Below are 18,936 nucleotides of genomic sequence, written 5' to 3' on the forward strand. Positions count from 1 at the left end.
CCCTCTCACAATCTGGGACCCCTCAGGGGATGTTGGAGAGCCGGTTTTGGCTCAATCCCACAGGCCAGGCTGAGGGACCCCACTGGTGCACGTATTTGTGCACGAGGCCTCTAGTCTTTACATAGGTTTTCCATGAAGAAAACCAACAATTTTAGAAAATTTCATCATTAAACCAAGTTTTGTTTTGAATAACATAAAATTTACCCCATTTTATACTCTCTCTTATATACATATAGCTAATCTTTCTCAACACTCTATAAAGGAAAGCCAAGCCAGGCTTCACCTATTGATGTATGCAATTTTTTGTAAAACACTTAAACATACTGTACAATCACTTTGAAATACTAACCTTTTATGAAATTTTAGCCAGGCCCTCCAGATTATATGCCTATCTTTAGGAATCATGCTGCTAACAGGTACTATGAATCCATCTACATCCTTCAAGCCCCAAACAGATGAGACAACACTTACTTGAATTGAGACTCTTGAGCCAACTCGGTCTGCTGTTATTTCACTGTCCTGTACAAAACTTAAGTGGCATAAAGTAAATGAACCTCAAGAGAAAAGTTCATGGTTGGAGGGATAACGCTTTGTATCCCATTCCACCCCTCAACCCATTGAGCATGTCCAGTGGCAACAGAATCTGTTTTATAAAAAGTGTGAATTTATACCACAGTTTATTAGATTGCTGCATAAGTAACAAAGCAAAGAACTTCATAACTAGCTGACAGATTTACAGATTGTATACCTGATACCCATCACCAGGATTTCAGAGCTAAGTATGGCTGCAAATAGGTTTTATTCATTCTCAAACACTGCAGATAACATTTTGGTAAAATGTTCAAATTCCCTGGCTCTCTTCCACATTTGCTATCTTTCCAGTGCTTAGGTCCCATATGGAAAAACAAGAAAGCTGAATATTTAGAGGACCTAGATTCCCCCTATTAGAGTGTACACCATGTACACAGTCACTGCACCATCGTGTGGCCATGACTGTAAATTGCACATAACTTGCCAAGATCCTCTCTGCTGAAATTTTGTAAAGGGTCTTTTACCATCTTGTCTTCTCTTGTTCTCATCCCAGCCATAATTGGAAATGAAAAGCTATGCTAGCAAGGCTTACCCAATGTCCAAATCTCTCTCTCTCTCTCTCTCTCTCTCTCTCTCTCTCTCCTGTCCCCCTGCCCAAATCTCTCTTTCTCGCTCTCCTGTCAAAACTGTCTCAATGCCTTAACCAGTAAAGACTCAATCAGAAATTTTTAAAGTCAGATAAAGGGACTTCCAGAATAAATTCTTCACAAAAGTACTATTTTCTTTAATCACCAATATCACCTACCCTGAATAGCAGGTCTATATTTGATTTTTGAACAATTCTACTATAATACTATATAGCCCCTGAGCAATTAAGAAGCACAGGTAACTACATACATTTTGCTTCATCAGCAAAACGACCCTAATAAACAAAAATCAGGTTAATCACTGCAGAAAAAAAATCACCTTATCAGGTCAGTAGAATGGCATCTCTCTGAGGGATTTGATGATGTGAAATATTTAAATGTTTGGATCAAAGCACACTGAGGCTGATTCAGTTCAACAGGCAACTCCAACACACTCAAGCAGATTTGACTGAAGCTCATTATAGTCTTCTACTATAAAGACTAAGGAGTATTTGATATCTTCTAGGCTCCAAAGAATGAGGGCTGAGTCAAGTTCATTGTGTTGGCTTAATGAGCCCAATTGCCTAGGGCTCGCGAGCCACATGCGGCTCTTTGGCCCCTTGAGTGTGGCTCTTCCACAAAATACCGACTTCTGCGCATGGGCCACGAAGTTTCAATCGCACTGTACGTGCGCGCCCGCACTCTGCTAACAGCTTCCATCAGTTTAATGTCATATAGTTTAGACCAGTGATGGCGAGCCTATGACACGCGTGTCAGAGGTGATACGCGAACTCATTTTTTTGGTTGATTTTTCTTTGTTAAATGGCATTTAAATATATAAAATAAATATCAAAAATATAAGTCTTTGTTTTACTATGGTTGCAAATATCAAAAAATTTCTATATATGTGACAGCACCAGAGTTAAGTTAGGGTTTTTCAAAATGCTGACACGCCGAGCTCAAAAGGTTCGCCATCACTGACTTAGGCTGAACTAAATTTTCCAGTATACCCTTCCCTGTATGTTTTGGTTAGAGTGCTTCACAAAAGAGATTCTCATTGGAGATGTGGAGGCCCAAAATGCAGCAAACATGTCGCAGCTCACACATCTTGTGGCTTATCTTCTGGTTCACCTCATTGGTGTGGGGACATGGCTTGGCCTGCAGCTTCTCCAATATCTGGCCCTGGTGTGTATATATTTAGTTCTGAGACAAAGTGTTCAGGCCTCTGCAGGATACCCACCATGTTCCTGCTCTCTCCACTTTACATCAATCTTCCCTTCCTAACTGCCTGCTGCGGATTTCAAGCTGCAGCACCAGACCCAAAGACAACTGCCTTGCCAAGATGGCTTGAACAACTCCCACAATTGTGTGGTCGTATCCCTGAAACAAATGTGTGTACCAGTATATTGTGAACCCCTAAGTGATACAGCCACATTAACGATGGGCCACACACAAAGAAAATCCACTATGTCACAAACTGTCCTTGAAGTTAGTACAGTCTTTCCAAGAATTTAATTCAATTAAGAAAGTCTCAAATTTCCTCAATGGAAAATTTTAATCCAAATACATAGGTCTTGTGTGTCTACTATGGGCAAGTCAATAATGGGAGACAGAGAATGTCTAGACAGCACACTTTGACCATAAAGAATATATGCAAGTTCAGTAGGGAGATAAGGTAAGCACACACAAAATAAAACTCAAAGCAATATGTGACCTTTTAAAAGAGGTTCAGAGGGTTTTCAGGTTATCTTTACGACCAAGGATCCAATATTTAACCCTGTGTAGAAATGATTACAAATTTCCTACTTCATCACCTCTAAGACTATGCCTACTGCTTTCAAATTTTTCAAAGTATATAAATCAGATAGAACAACATCCTAACTAGTCACATAAAAGGCTGATTATTGCCAAAAGAGAGCTTCTAGAGAGGAGTTGTCAGGTTGGGAAGCTGCCCAAAGCCAGGAGCCATGATGCTATTGTGATGCTATTGTCATGTGCATTAAGACCTGGTAAGTAGTGGTCTGAGTGAATGGCTGAATCTGGGCACTCCCTGCTGACAGCATCTGCCATCATCTCAAGGACTACCAGCTGAAGGACTGACATTAGAACACTGATAGACCAGGTCAGCCTGTAGAGGAAAATCCAAGATAGAGAATATAGAGATCAGGGGTGATTCTTTATATTACAAGTAACCCTTCACAACAAAAGCCTTTACAGAAGTATTCATTTAAACATTCACCCACAATTCATTAATTGAGTCAACAAGAATGTATTGAATACCTAAAATATGCTTCCTCTCTCCTGACATTCTGCCTTTGTATGATGAGCTCCTTCTCATCCTTCACTTTATGGTTTAAATGTCACCACCCGAAGTAGCTTTTCTTGTTCACCCTAAATATTCCTTCTCTGTTAACCTTTGTCACTTCCCTCTATATATTTCCTTCATGGCACTTAGCGTGGTATGGCATTATAAGTGACTTGTAAGACATTTTGATTAATGTCAGTCCCTAATGCTAGGCTGCAAACTCCATGAGAGTCAGTATCATATCTCTTTTATTCACATCTGAATATCCAGTATGAGAATAGACACTTGAATGTAGGTACTCAGTAAATATTTGTTGCATGAATGAATAAATAAACAAATGACTACCAAGGCACTAGAACTATGAAGATGACCAAGACAGTCCACATTCCTGCTTTCCTGGATCTCATAGTCTACTGGGGGAGATAAATAGACAACCATAAGAATGAGTGATAGATTCCTAGAAGTAGAATCACTTGGTCAAATGGCAGGTCCATTTTAATTTTTTTTGAGAAACTCCATACTGTTTTCCATTGGGTGGAGGGGCAGGAAGAGATTAACCAAAGAACTTATATGCACATATGTATAACCCATGGACACAGACAATAGTGTGGTGAAGGCCTGGGGTAGGGTGGGGGGAGGGGGTCAATGGGGGAAAAGGGGGGACATCTATAATACTTTCAACAATAAATTTTTAAAAAAGAATTAGTGATAGAAATGACCTCAGACAGCATTACTCACTACCTCCCCAAAATATGCCTAACCCTATCAAATTTTCCAAAGTGTATATAAATCAAAGGATGACAAGATATTAAGCATTCACACAAAAGACTACTGTGCTGGGATGAGTTCTGGGATGGGCATTGACACAGGGGCTGAAGAAAGCACAGAGGAAATGTGACTACATCCAATTTGGAGGTCAGGGAAGACTTGCCAGAAGTGGTGACATTGAAGCAGAGTCTGATAGAAGAGCAGGGATTAACTGTGCTAAGTGTGTGTGTGTGTGTGTGTGTGTGTGTGTGTGTGTTATTGGATGGGTGAGCATGCAATGATAATAGATAAGGCAAAAGTGGGGAGGATAAGGAATAGCATTGAAGGCAAAGAGAACAGCATGTGCAAAATACCTAGAGGTGAAATGAGGTTTGATTGGGAAACTCAAATTGCTCTTCTTGGCTCATGAATGGAGTGTGAGGAGAAAGTGTTGAGAGATGACACAGTCAAGTCAGCAGGAGCCAGATCATGAAAGGCATTTGGAATGACAGTCAAAGATATTCACTGAGCGTGCTTTATTTACAAAGATTCCATTTTGTTGGTTATATACCACAAGGGATTAAAGTTGAATGCACGAAATAATGCTAAAATTTAGTACTAATAATAAATATAATTGCAGTTTTCATAACAAAAATGGAAACATATGGACTGATAATGATATAGAATAATAGAAATCATGAGTACAGAGCTGAGTACACAATGTGCATCTGCTAAATAATAATTCCTAGAATTTTTGAAAATAGACACTGTTTTCATCTATCTAAAAAGGGTATCTGCCAACTTTACACAGATGTTACTATGTCCAATAAAGTGCCTACCATGTATAAAATACAGCTCCAGACCCCATGAGGGAAGAGTGGGAGAAAAATATAAAGCACAAAAAAAGATTTAAAAAAAGAAAAAGAAAGGAAGGAAGGAAAAGAAAGGAAAAAAACTAGTTTCTGCAGGGATTTTAGGTAAAAAATATTCCTTTTAATGACAGAATCCAATTATTCGGTAACTTATCAGAATACAATGAATGGAGTGGGGAAGAATGTAAAACATTACCAAGAAAAACAGTGTAGATGTTACATAAAATGTACTGAATGAATAAAACATATTAGTCAAAAGTAATCAATTCCTTCTGGGCTATAAATGTTTACCTATATTAATCCAATCAAATTGCAAAATACCAGAACTCTGTTCTAAAACACTTTGCATGTTTTAACTCATTTAATCATTACCACAAATCCATGGAGTAAGTACTATTATAATTTCAGTTTTACAAATGAAGAAAGTTAGGCTTGGAAAGATGAAGTCATTTACCCTAAGTCATACAGTTAATAAGGGGTTCAGCCAGGATTATGAACCCAGGGAGTTTTATTATTAGAGTAAGAATCCCAGAGAAAGTTCTACTTTAGGCTGAAGGTCAACAGTCAATGGAATGAAGAGTGCAAAATAAATGAAAGTGCTAAAAATCTTTTATTAAAACACTAGAGGCCCAATGCAGCCCCAGCTGCAGCCTCAGCTGGCCCTCGAAGCCCTGGCTTTGTCTGGAAGATTATTCTGATGGTCATTCAGCTGTTCGGTCTAATTAGCATATTAGCTCTTTATTATATAGGATTAGTGTAGTGTAGACCAAGAGAGATCTGAAATGGGATCTTAATTCTACCACTAATTCCCTGTGTGACCTTAAGCAAGTCACTTGCCCTTTCTGGATATCAAGGTAAACCTGAAAAATGAGGGAAGGAGGGTGGAAATGTGATATGGGTTTGCATGATATCCTATATAATAAAAGGTTAATATACAAATAGACCAAGCAGTGGAACAACCAAACAACCGAACAACTGGTCGCTATGCCGTGCACTGACCACCAGGGGGCGTGTGCGGAACATGGTGGGTGTTGGCTGCAGCGAGATGATGGAGCAGGTGAGCACAGGCTCCAGATCAAGGCAGGGCACTGGTCGCTGTCGTTGGGGCAAGCCTTTGTTGGGTACTGAAAATTCTTTGCTCCCACGCACCACAGTCCCACCCAGTGCTCGCACCTGCTGCAAGCACCAGCCCCACTTATACCCACAGCCAGCACTGGAGCCACTTCTTGCCCTGCTGCTGACGCTGTCCCCAATCGCTATGTGCCATCAGCGGGTGCGAGTGGGACCTGCGCCATCAGCACATGGGAGCAGCGGCAGCGGGAGTAAGGCTGCCAGCAGACAGGGGACTGGGACCCAGGGCTGCGGTGGGAGGGGCCAGGCAGGGGGATGGAGGATGGACCGAGACCCGTCCCTGTGCCTACCACAACATCGTGGCCCACAGTTCCTTTCAAGGTGCACAAATTCATGCACTGGGCCCCTAGCGGTATTATCAGAGAGGTGTGTCCCAGGCCGCACAACTAGTAAATGGAGGGTCTGAGTTGTTAGAGTTGAAAGAAGTTTTAAAAAATGCTTTCAGATGATTTCCAAAAAATTTTTGCTACTCCAGATACATCTTACCCACGAAGTATGGAGACCATATCTCCTTTGATTTACAGAAGTACAGTGTATATATAGATTGATCTCTAATAAGAAATGCAATATATCAAGTTCCAAGGGCCCAACTCAGACTGATGACCAAAACCATTTCGTTGAATATTAGAAATATTCTGTAATGCCCTAGAGTTGAACCAGGAATTATGCCTTTGGGGGGAAAAAAACACACAGAGCTATTGATCAAAAATCTTGACATCAAGGGCCAAGGTTGACTGCTTCCATTTATGAGACCTAGAAGAATATTTATGGGGCTAATAATATTGGGCTCAAGGGTCAGATGATCTCAGGCTGCCTCTCCAAGGGCAAAGGTATTAGGCAATTCCCTTCCAAGGATGTGGCCTGGATATCTGTGGGTCAGCAACAAGTGTTGAGCAAGGTGAAAACCAAAGATCCAGAAGGAAGCCAATTACTTTGTAAATATTCCTAATTGGGAAATAAGCCATTTGTAATTAAATTTCAAAGAAGGCTAGCTTGTCTATATCAGGAGCTCAAGGTCTTCTATGACTATATGCTATTCTGGAGGAAGCTTCTGTTATAAAAGAGAATTCCATTTGGGATAAAGCAAAGGCTTTGGAATCAGACGGACCTGGATGTGAAACTCAGACCCTCCATTTACTAGTTGCGGCCTGGGATACACCTCTCTGAACCTCAATTTACTTATCTGTATAAAAGAACTAATAGAACTTACTCTTTAGCATTTTTACAAATAATGAGATAAAGCTTCTTTAGAGATACATACACAATGAAACATTTACAGATGATGTCTGAGAATTACTTCATAATATTACAGACTGTAGGGAAATAAATGAGGACATAGATTAACCAAGATAATTGGCCAAGAGTTGATAACTGCTGAAACTGAGTGATAGGGAAATAGGGGTCCATTGTGCTATTTTCTCTACTTTTATAGAGGGTTAAATCATCCCACAATAAATGTTTTAAATAATGCATAAAGTGAAGAGATTGAGCTCTGCAGTTCCAACTGGGTTTGATATGGGTTCCTGCCTCTAACTAACTGAATTATTGGACAAGTTATTTAAGCTCATCTGGGTCTCAACATACTCCTCTTTAAAACATGGGAAGTAGTTATTCCTGCCTCACAGGGTGGTTGTGAAGATTAAATGAAGTTATGCATGTAAAGGACTTAGTACTGCACCAGAGCTATAATACAAAAAATATTATCTGTTGCTATTGTCCTTGTCTATTATTATTATTATTGTTGTTGTTGTTGTTATTATTATTACTAGAGGCCCGGTGCACGAATTTGTGCATGGGTGAGGTCCCTCGGCCTGGCCTGAGATCAGGCCGATCGGGGCTCTCTCGCCCAGTCCTGATCGGGGCCAGCCGGCCTGGGGGAGAGACTGCGGGAGGTTGGCCAGCTGGCCTCAACTGGGGCTGGGGGAAGGGACTGTGGGAGATTGGCTGGCTGCAGGAGGTTGTCAATGGGACCACACACAGACCACCCAGCTGTCAGGGGGGAGGGAGGGACCGTGGGAGGTTGGCTGGCCAGCCCCAATTGGGGCTGATCGGGGCCAGCCGGCCTGGGGGGAGTGATCATGGGAGGTTGACTGGCTGAGGGAGGTTGGCTGTGGGAGCACACTGACCACCAGGAAGTAGCTCCTGCATTGAGCATCTGCCCCCTGGTGATCAGTGTGCATCATAACAGTTGCTTAGGCTTTTATATATTATTAGTATTAGTATTAGTATTAGTATTATTATTATTGGCCCAGAAGAGCAGTTGGCATGCAGTAGATGTTTAATAAATAATATTGATCATCATCATAATTATCTTCAGCATCACCAGCAGTTGAACTCTTCACATCGATGGTTAGAATGCACTGTTAAGCTGAGCTCTCAATCTCACCAGAATGTTGGTAGATATGGGCATTAAAGGCTCCTGGCTGAATAAGAACTATTTTTCCTTAGTGGAGTGGGACTGTTATAACTTTATACAGCAGCTTAAGTTCAGAAATGTCCCTCCAGGAGCAAGACCAACTAAGTACCTCAAGTTGAGCTGTCAAAGCCTCCTCTACGGAGCTTCTGTGAATAGGAGACAGTTGCAGATTAAAGACAATTGGAGACATGCAGTTCTACCAGTGAGTTTTATTCATGGGGGTTTGGAGCAGGGCTCTTAGCCCTGAAAAAGAGACACAGTGGGAATCACTTTCATAATAAAGCCTTTTTTGACCTCCCCTCCTGGCTTCCTGCTTCATTGGGCCCTAACTCACAGTAAAGTGCGTAATGCAGGTTTGTCAAATGAATGGACTATAGAACAGAATCAAATTACCAGAAGCTGGACACTGGGTTCATAGGTAAAGCTGGTGAAAAAAATGCCTCCACACTCAGGATGGGAGTGTTTCCAGAGTCTGGGTCTGGCCTAGCCACCACATGGGGCATGGTGGCTAAAGCTATGGGAATCAAGCAGGGAATGAGAGTAGAGCTTCCAGTGTGATCTGAATGACCAATTTGTCATCACACCTCATGTTCCACCAGCTTGAAGTGTGCCCATCTTGGGTTGGCTTCCTATGTTCTGTACAGACACATTCAGGGTGGAAGCTTTCACCTGCTCTACTTGCTTGCTCTAATTGGTAGCTACTTGCATTTGACCCAAAGCTTATTAGAGTTCATTAAAACTCTATTAAGATGGCAATCAGCCTATGTAAGATTTTATATATGAACTGTTAAAATCAATGATATCTCAAAAACTCCTATTCAAATTCATTTTGGAAGTCCCAGTACTGAAAAGGGAGTAAAGAATTCTAATCTGAAACAAAGGTTCTAGCAGGGTGGCATTCAACATCAAGTTTGGGAAGAGCATTGGATTCAGATTATAGAGAATTTAGTGCATTTAGCTGAGTGTGGGCTTTCATTCACAGATAGTAGAGAGCCCCCAATGCTTTCTGAGGACAGTGTGGTAATCAGACCTATGATTTAAGCAAGTAGCTCTCAAATTTACCTAAGCATCTTAGCATCTCACAAAAAAAGGAGAACCTCATTTTGCACCTGAGATTTTTTTTCACTTTTTAAAAAAATTTCTTTATTGATTATGGTATTACATATGTGTCCTTATCTGCACCTGATATTTTGATTCAGAAGCTCTGTGGGACCCATGAAATCTATCTTTAAACAAATACATCAGGGAGGATTCTGAGGCTACAAGTCCATAAATTAGATATCAAGACACAGTTTTAGGAAGGTGAGTATGGTGGTTAATAAAGAGGCTGAGGACTTGAGAGTGGTTAAGAAGGTATTATGAGCATCCAGGTGCGCAACAGAGAAACTTGATTTACAGTGGGAGTGCTGGGAAATCAAAACAATGTCCACGCTGCCAAGTTCCTGGGAGTTTGAGGAAAGCATGGTTTCAACTGCAATGGGCTCTGGGGAACATTGGGAAACTATTGATGCCTGTTATGTCAAGCTCATTCTCAATAAATCCTATTCCTCTTGACTACTCAATGCTGAGGCTTCTTACTTAACCTTCCTTACTACCTGTGTAGCTTTGTGAAGCCTAAATCTGCCTCTCTGATCAAATTCAAGAGTAGTTGCCATGTAATCCCAAGGACCTTGATGGGCAGAGGATCCTGCTATAGCTAGTTTCAAGGAGAAAAGACCTCTTTCAGGCCTGAGGAAAAAACTACTCATGTGTTTTAATTAATCCATGAAAAGGCTGGTTAGGATTGGCTCCAGCTGGCTGGTTCAGTCCTACCAAGCTATGGTATAGCACTCTCTTTTTAGACTTGACACATCCTCTCATGTTCTCTTAAGTCACATGAAATCCAGTGGAGCATTTTTAAATGACAAAAACTGTTAAACTTTTCTTAAGCCCAGTTAGGCACCATTAAATCTTACCAAGTTTAGTGAAGTCACAAGATTTACCAGGCATAATGAGCATTGCATTTATACAACTTAATGAGACTTGATGAGGATTATTGAACCGTATCCTACCCTTAAGGCAACAACATCAAACTTTTAAAATTCAAATGGCATAGAAGGAAAGTATTCTTTTTCATTTTCTTTTTTTAAAGTGAAGTGAGCTACCTGAATTTATAAGCCTTGGGTATCCCCTTCCCTGAGGGTCCTTCGTAACTACTAATCTGATAAATTATTATGTGCTAACTTTTAATGGGTTACTCTCCTTCCTACCTCCTAGGCAGCATATATGCATCTTAATAGGGTCTTCTAGACAGGCTGCTTTCACCCAGAGTACAGACTTGGAGTGTGGGAATTCCAGACACCAACCTAGACCTCTGAGGCGGGCAGTTCGACCTTTGGGCCTCTCTCAGATCTCATTGTACAAACAGCCTCATACTCTGGCAATGCTGGGTGGAGAGTTGGGTTGGAAAGGAAGGAGGCTGGTGGTGAGTCATCCTTGGCTAAGTGCTATAAAGTAGATGCCAAATCAGCTAGGGACGTCGGATAATGCATTTTCATTGCTGGAGAGAGTATCAGTGACTCACTTGGCATCTTGTGGATCTTTCAGAATACTTATCACTGGCTACATTCAAATGGGTATTTATACATTTAATTCTATAACATTTGATATATATATATATAGTTATTTTTAGAAAAGTTCTTTGTATACAATAGGACATATACTACCTTTTGCTTCTTTTCTTGCCAACATTTTGAATTCTTGATCTCAGGGTCAGTCTTTAGCTATAAAACACATAAGCACTTATTAGGCATCTAGCCTTCAATACTAATAACAATAATCATCATCATAATACTATCAAACACATATAAGACTTATTCTGTGTCAAGTACTGTTCCAAGTGCTTTACAAATATGAACTCATTTAATTCTCACAACATTCCTCTGAAGTTGGAACTATTATTTTCTCCATTTACAGATGAGGAAACTGAGGCATGGAGAGATTAGTGACTTCCCTAAGGTCACAAAGCTAGTAAGTGGTAGAATTGGGATTCAAACCCAGGCAGTATGGATCCAGGACCTGCACTCGCAACCTAAAACATCAGCAGTACTCAGTTTGGGGGCTTAGGGCAAACTATCCATTATATTCCAGTTTTATAGGAAAACCATGATATACTTTTGAACTTTTTTAAAAAATGGAAATTGAGTAACAATGACAGCAACATGGTTTCATTTTTTTTCTTTAATATATTTTATTGATTTTTTACAGAGAGGAAGGGAGAGAGATAGAGAGTTAGAAACATTGATCAGCTGCCTCCTGCACATCCCCCACTGGGGATGTGCCCGCAACCCAGGTACATGCCCTTGACCGGAATCGAACCCAGGACCCCTCAGTCTGCAGGCCGAAGCTCCATCCACTGAGCCAAACCGGTTTCGGCAACATGGTTTTATTTTTGCTATCAATATGATGAGAGAGAGAGAGAGAGAGAGAGAGAGAGAGTTGGGGACTAGGAAGAATATTAGATTTGAATGTGAATAAGACAAGGAGGTCTGGAAGAAATCACATAATTACACTCGTTATTTTGGGAGAGTGAGAGTGAGAGTTGTGTAGGTAATTTCACTTTTTACTTTACATACTTCTATATAGTTTTAAGTTTTTAGAAGCACGTGATTAAACACACACACTGAAAAATTAATTAAGCTTTTAACTATACTCTGTAACACAGCATTTGGTTTAGACTTCCATAATCCAGAGAGAAAAGATCAGATTCTTCCCTGTTCTCAAGCCTAATGCAGTGACTTTCATGTAATATATATTCAGTAAATGTTGTGTTGTGTTATTGGGAAGTATATTGTTTGAATCACACCCCTGTATTCTCTCAGACTCTATGATCATTATAAACTCTGCCAAGATTTCACTGTTTAGGAAGTTTTAATTGGCTCTCCAACTCAAGGGTTGACCGATTTTTTTTTTCTCCAGGGCAAGAAAGTAAATATTTTAAGCTTTTCAGGTCATAAGATCTCTGTTGCAACTACTTCTGCCTCTGTAAGTGTGAGAAAAGCCAGAGGAAATATGTAAAGAATGTGCATGACTGAGTTTCAAAAAAAATTATTTACAAAAGCAGGTGGAGGGCTGCATTTGGCCCAGGTCCATAGTTTTTGAACCCCTGTTCTAGCTACTCAGAACAGCGTCTCTTGTACTGAGAAACAACTGATTTGCTTTGTTTTCAAGATACTATTCTCAGGCAGTTCCAAGGGTTTTGAACATTTGTGAAGGTCTGATTGATGTATTATAAATTTACTTCAGAATTTTTAAGGTGTTGATCTAATTAGGATTACCGTATCCCACAATCCCATGAGGTTACATTTGGACTCAGAATGCACTGTGTCTTGTTAGATGAGTTACAAATACTTGGTTTTTGTTTGTTTGCATAGTTTGATCCTTAGTAAAACTGATAGGAGAAATTCCTCCTTAAGTCAGGGCAAGAAATCTGTGGGTTGCACATCACATCACCCTGGATTACTCTGTTGGTCTCTTCTGTGTCTCAGGCGTGGGGAAATTGTAGTTGTCTCAAACCTGTCATGTGATGATTTTATGTTTCTTTTCACCACCACCCATGGAAGGAAATAATCTCTGCACGTGTGACAGATCTTGTAGACCTCCTACCCCTCCAAGATAGCCCTGCTCTTATCCTATATAATAAAGAGGTAATATGCAAATTAACCCTCACACTCTTACAAGATGGCTGCCTACGACCAGGTTGGCAGGGAGGTTAGTGAGGGACAACCAAACAACTGAACAAGCAGGCTGTGTGGGGACACCAGGCCTGCAGGGGGGGCAGTTGGGAGTGACCAGGCTGGCAGGGGGGCAGTAAGGGGTGACCAGGCTAGCCTGCAGAAGCAGTGAGGGGTGATCAGGCCAGCAGGGGGTGGCAGTTAGGGGCAATCAGGCCGGCACACAGAAGCAGTGAGAGGCAATCAGGCCGGCAGGGGGTGGCAGTTAGGGGTGACCAGGCAGGCAGGCAGGTGAGCAATTAGGAGCCAGCGGTCCAGGATTATAAGAGGGATCAGGACTAAACCGGCAGTTGGACATCCCCCAAGTGGTCCCGGATTGGAGAGGGTCCAGGCAGGCTGGGCTGAGGGGACCTCCCCCCCGCCCCGTGCACAAATTTTATGCACTGGGCCTCTAGTTTGGTTATAACTCCTATGGAGAATCATAAGTCCTTAGATACTGGGCTAATGAATTAATTCTTCATTATAGCTCCCCTCTGGGCTACCTCAATAGCCAATTTCCTTAGTAGCCAACCCCGAACTTGTGATCTGAAGCATAGTGCAGGTCCTCTACCTGTTCCCCACTTCAGTAATAGAGCCCAGGTCTCCAAGGCTATCCTCCTCAAGGGAAAAAGTCTTTATTTTCTAAATATTTTATGTTCCTGTTCACCATTCTTCCTAAGGGGTTGTGGGACCCTTATACAATCAGGAGCTTTGGTCACTCAATTATTACTCAATAAACAGTTGATGAGCAAAACTTTCTAAGTATAAATAGTTTACATGCTGAGCATAGTTAAATTCCCCTTTAATCCCAATGAAATAATACCTAAATTCTCTTTTGAAAAGGGCAAGGACAAATCATCCCCATCTATAGTCTTAACCATAAGTTTGAAGAAAAATGTACATTAGATATTAATAGAGCACCTTGTGTTCCACGAGTTTAAAAACTAACACTTTATTGCTTACCTTTAACCTCTCTCCTGTGGACACAGGGGATAGATAAGAAATAAGGAGTGCTATTTTTCCTTCCTGCATGTTCTAAGACATGCACATATATACTTTAATGAATTTTAAATTAAAACACACATTCATTTGCATAGTATAATGGGTTCAATGTGCCCCCACCCCGAATTTCATCTGTTGAAACCCTAATCCCAATGTGGTGGTGTATGTAGGGCCTTTGGGATGTAATTAGGTCATGACTGTGGAGCCCTCATAGATGGGATTAGTCCCCTTTTTAAAAAGAGGACAGACAGCTAGTTAGCTGTTTCTGCCATGTGAGGACACAGCAAGAAGATGGCATTCTGCAAGGGATATAAGGGTCCTTACTAGAACCTGATCATGCTGGCACCTCTACCTCAGACTTCCAGCCTATAGAACTGTGGGAAATAAGTTTCTGTTATTAAGCCACCCAGTTTTGATATTTTGTTATAGCGGTCTGAGCTGACTAAAATACAATACCAAACCTTGTCTTTCATGGGCAACTCTGTTTTACTCAAAAGAGGGAAGAGTGTGGATTACCAGAGGAAAGCAGCCAAAGCTAAAGCCATTTAGATTAGAATGGGCCATCTCATTTCCATATCAGGTGGCCAAAAGGAAAAAAAGGAAACTCCTTGAGAAAAGAGAATTCTGTCTGTGAAGTCATAATGTCTAGAGGCTGCAAACCTCAACTAAAATAACGAAATTACTCAGAGCCTGCAATTTAAACTTTATTTCATATCTATTGTTAAATTACACAAAATCAGTGAATGGTTTGTAAAGCTACACCATTTGGACAGATGTTTACAGTTGAAATCATGATGCTGACAAAAAAGTATATTTATAACATCCCCTATATACAATAATCAGTACAGACAGAAAAAAATGCACTTAATCTCTGCAAACCATGCACATCACAGCAACAACACAAAATGATTTTCTGAAACAAGCTTTTCCACTGGCTCGGGCTTCATCTTGCTTTCTAACAGTAACTATCAGTTTTAAGAGCAAACATTATCAATTAAAATGAAACAAATTTGAAATACCACAGTGATCTACAGAGTCTTTATTTTAAAAACACAATGTACACAAAATAGTTTCACTCTAAAATACTTTGACTTGAAGGTATGTTTTATTTATTTTTTTAATTCCTTTCTGTTTTTCAGTTCTCAGAATTCCCAGAACTGCAATACTGTCAGACAAAGCAAAATTTTGGAATTTTGACACAAGCTCAGTCAAGAAAATTTATTTTCAATTCAAATACTCAGCTTCTTGTCCAGCTTGTGGCCATATTATTACAGATGAAACTACATCATGCAAATGAGCAGATTGTACAAGATGTGTCTTATGGTCACACTTCTAAGCATGGCTCTTCTGAAAACAAATGCCACTTCCAGTTGCCTTGTTTGATTGGCAGCAAGGGGGTTAGTGTAAGTTCTTTAAAAAGTACAGCAAAATCTGTAAAATGCTGCATAGAACAGTGAATTATGTACTTTCTTTTTTGCCCTGCTCAATTCATAATCAATACCCTAAAGTATTTATTGATAGACTAACTTTCCTCAACTTATATGCTGATACTTAACCTCATGGCAGAACACTGTCTCCTTTGGTTCTTTCTTAAAACATAACCTGGTAGAGGGTTAACCTCAAAGAATCAAGGTGCGGTTTTGGTGTTATTGAATAACTGGCTATCCTAATGCTTAGTCTACGATTGTTTTTCTTGTGTAATTGTCTACAATCTGTCAACACGAAAAAGAAATAATGGGCTAGAAATAGCCAGCCCAACTGGAAACATTACAATAAAATGTACAAAAGTAAATAACAATTCATTCACATTCAGGTTCAATTCTATTTGATCAAGAATAACTTCAGCAATATTATTAGACACATTATCCTGTTCAAGAGTTTCTTGATAAGGACTTCACTACACAAATATTGATAAGACAATTCTATAGAAAATCCTGACTTTTATCCAGGATTATATATCACAATAAATTCAGCAACACACCATTTAGATGACGAAGAAAGATTCTATAAATGGGTTAGTTTGGAATGAGCACAACTCAGAAGCCTTAAAATAAATGAGAAGCAGCGCCAAAAGATTCCAGAATTGTTGACATTACAGTGCCCAGAAATTATCTGGAAATTAGATCTTTACATTGGTATTCCATTTAGAAAAAAAAAAGTGTTCTGTTAATATGAGATACACCCTGTTTAAAACCTTTGAGAGTAGAAGGTAGAAAAGTTTAAAATTTTAAACATCTCTTAAATAACAAGATATGATCCTGTTCTACTTGAAAAGCCAACACTTTTACATAAAACTATCCATGTTTGGGAGAGAAATTTTTCATTTTGTATATTTTGGTAAAATGTAGAAAACGAAAGGTTGTGTGTTTAATTTTAGGCTTTGTATGTTTATATTCATGCTAACCCCTGAAAAAAAATGCTTCTAAGACTGAGTTTTAACAGTGTATCATAAATAATTTAAAGTCCTTTTTTTTAGCAGTAAGTTAAGTGGTCATATTTTGTTTTCATTTTGTCTTTATAACGAATTTAAGAATTTCTTACAATATCTATAGAGCAATTTCTGGTGAGTCTGGTTTGGCTTTTGGATTGTATAAATAGTCCAACAAACCAAAAAAAAAGGGAGGGGTCAATTTAATTACATATTGAAATTTGTTCTACCCACGCACAGTATAACATATAATTGAAAGGCAACTGTAAAGGCAACATCTTAACTTTTCAGCTTCCAAATTTAAGGAAGCAAGATGTGTTTGGACACTCTCATCTTTTCAGATTTGCCATATTTTTACTGGCGCTTTGGGAAGAGTGCGCAAAAGCCTTTGGGAGCCATTTAACGCCATTTCTCTACACTGCCTATGTAGTCATTGGTGCCATTGCTGGTGTTGCTATCACTCTGCTCTTGGCCTGGGTTCTGCTTCGGGCTTTCCCGGTTTTCTTTCTGGACTGAATTCTGACTCGAACTCTGAGTCAGATTCTGAAGCAGATTCTGAATCAGATTCTGAGTCACATTCTGATTTGCATTCACATTTGGGTTCTGACTCTGATTCTGACTCGGATTCTGGCTCTGGACCTGACCCTGGCTCTGGAAATGGGTCTGAAGGAACCTTCCCTTCAGGAATTTGCGCTGTTCCTGACGCTTCCGCCTAGCATCCTGATGATCCTTCTGCCTCATAAACTGATACCTTTGCAGAAAGAGATCTTTCGCATAGCTGTACAATTCCATATCCAGAAAATTCAGTCCCTCAATCCGCTTTTGAATTTCCTCATTGATTTCTACGCTAGAGGCCCTAGTGGTATTATATTGGGTAAACGGCGAAATGAAGTTCATGTTGAAGGTTTTTTCAAACAGATATTGGGTCTTCCGCTGAAACTCAGTGAGGCCGAAGAATGCCATGTGCTTCAGATTCGATTTGGCACTTTCTAGGAGGACCTTGTTTCTTTGCTTTTCGGGCATGACAGAGAGGTTGTAGCAGCCTACGAGGGTCAGGTCAGAGAGCATGCGCACCTGGCGGTTGTTGGCCAGATTATAGGGACAGTCCATGAACTCTTTCAGCGGGCAGCCGGACCAGTCATCACCAGTGTAGCAGCTGGGCAGCTCTTCAGAGGTTGGGGGCCTTCCATCGCAGACATGCAGTGATGCTTTCCATGTCGCCCCTCTCTGGACATGCCTCCACTCACTCAAGTACCGGGACACTGGGTCTCGGAGGATGGTGATATAGTGGAAGTTCCTATGGAAAAAGCACAAAGACCAACAGTCAGGGGTGTGGGTGACATAGTGGCATCAGGGAGGTGTATGGCATATGCGATGTTCACTGGCTAGTAAGGAAGGCAAAAGGGGAATGATGGAGATCTGGTGGCATTTTCCCTGTGAACTGTGCTGTAGTCTCCTCTCTTTAGTTTCACTAGCCTGTCCAGATAGCTAATTCTTTCACCTAACTTGCTGGTTATCAAAAGTTTAGGCCTAGGACATCCGTCTTGTCGTGCTTGACTTGCCCTCTGTTTCTCTCTCTCTCTCCAAACAATGACAAAATCCTTTCAGTGGCCCCATTTGCTAAGTAGGCAACCATTTTATTTCAAACCGCCCCATGCAAACTCCCATTAAATGATCATGAAATGAAGAATCAGTTGGAAGTAAGTGATTTTATTGAAGTGATATGGAATTGATAAGTGAAAATAAATTCTAATCTTTCTTGCTAAATACACAAAAGCTTTTTTTTTCTCAATATCCAGTCTAATCAGAATATCATCTTTTTTTAAATAAATTTTTTATTGATTTCAGAGAGAAAGGGAGAGGGAGAGATAGAAACATCAATGATGAGAGAGAATCATTGATTGGTGGCCTCCTGCACGCCCCCTACTGGGGATGGAGCCTGCAACCTGGGCATGTGCCCTTGACCAGAATCAAACCTGGGATCCTTTAGTCCGCAGGCCGGCACTCTATCCACTGAGCCAAACTGGCTAGGGCTTAATCAGAATATCTTATTTTTTCTTTGTTGATTAAGGTATTAAAATGTGTTCTTATCCCCCATTGCCCCCTCCCACCCAGAGCTCTGGTCTA

The 18,936-nt window shown here is 40.4% G+C and overlaps 1 protein-coding gene across 5 annotated transcripts in view; it reads right to left on the reverse strand.

Moving 5' to 3' along the window:
- Window positions 1–15,067: 15,067 nt before the first annotated feature.
- The window catches only part of HS6ST2 (heparan sulfate 6-O-sulfotransferase 2), a 322,259-nt gene continuing 318,390 nt past the window's right edge, over window positions 15,068–18,936 (reverse strand). For all 5 annotated transcript variants that reach the window (XM_005872822.2, XM_005872823.2, XM_005872820.2 and 2 more), the window contains one exon: window positions 15,068–18,106. In XM_005872822.2, coding sequence (XP_005872884.1) covers window positions 17,209–18,106 — 898 coding nt within the window. In that variant the 3' untranslated portion in view covers window positions 15,068–17,208. The remainder of the gene's footprint in view (window positions 18,107–18,936) is intronic.

This window comes from Myotis brandtii, unplaced genomic scaffold (genome assembly GCF_000412655.1).
Source record: "Myotis brandtii unplaced genomic scaffold, ASM41265v1 scaffold393, whole genome shotgun sequence".
Taxonomy (NCBI): Eukaryota; Metazoa; Chordata; class Mammalia; order Chiroptera; family Vespertilionidae; genus Myotis; species Myotis brandtii.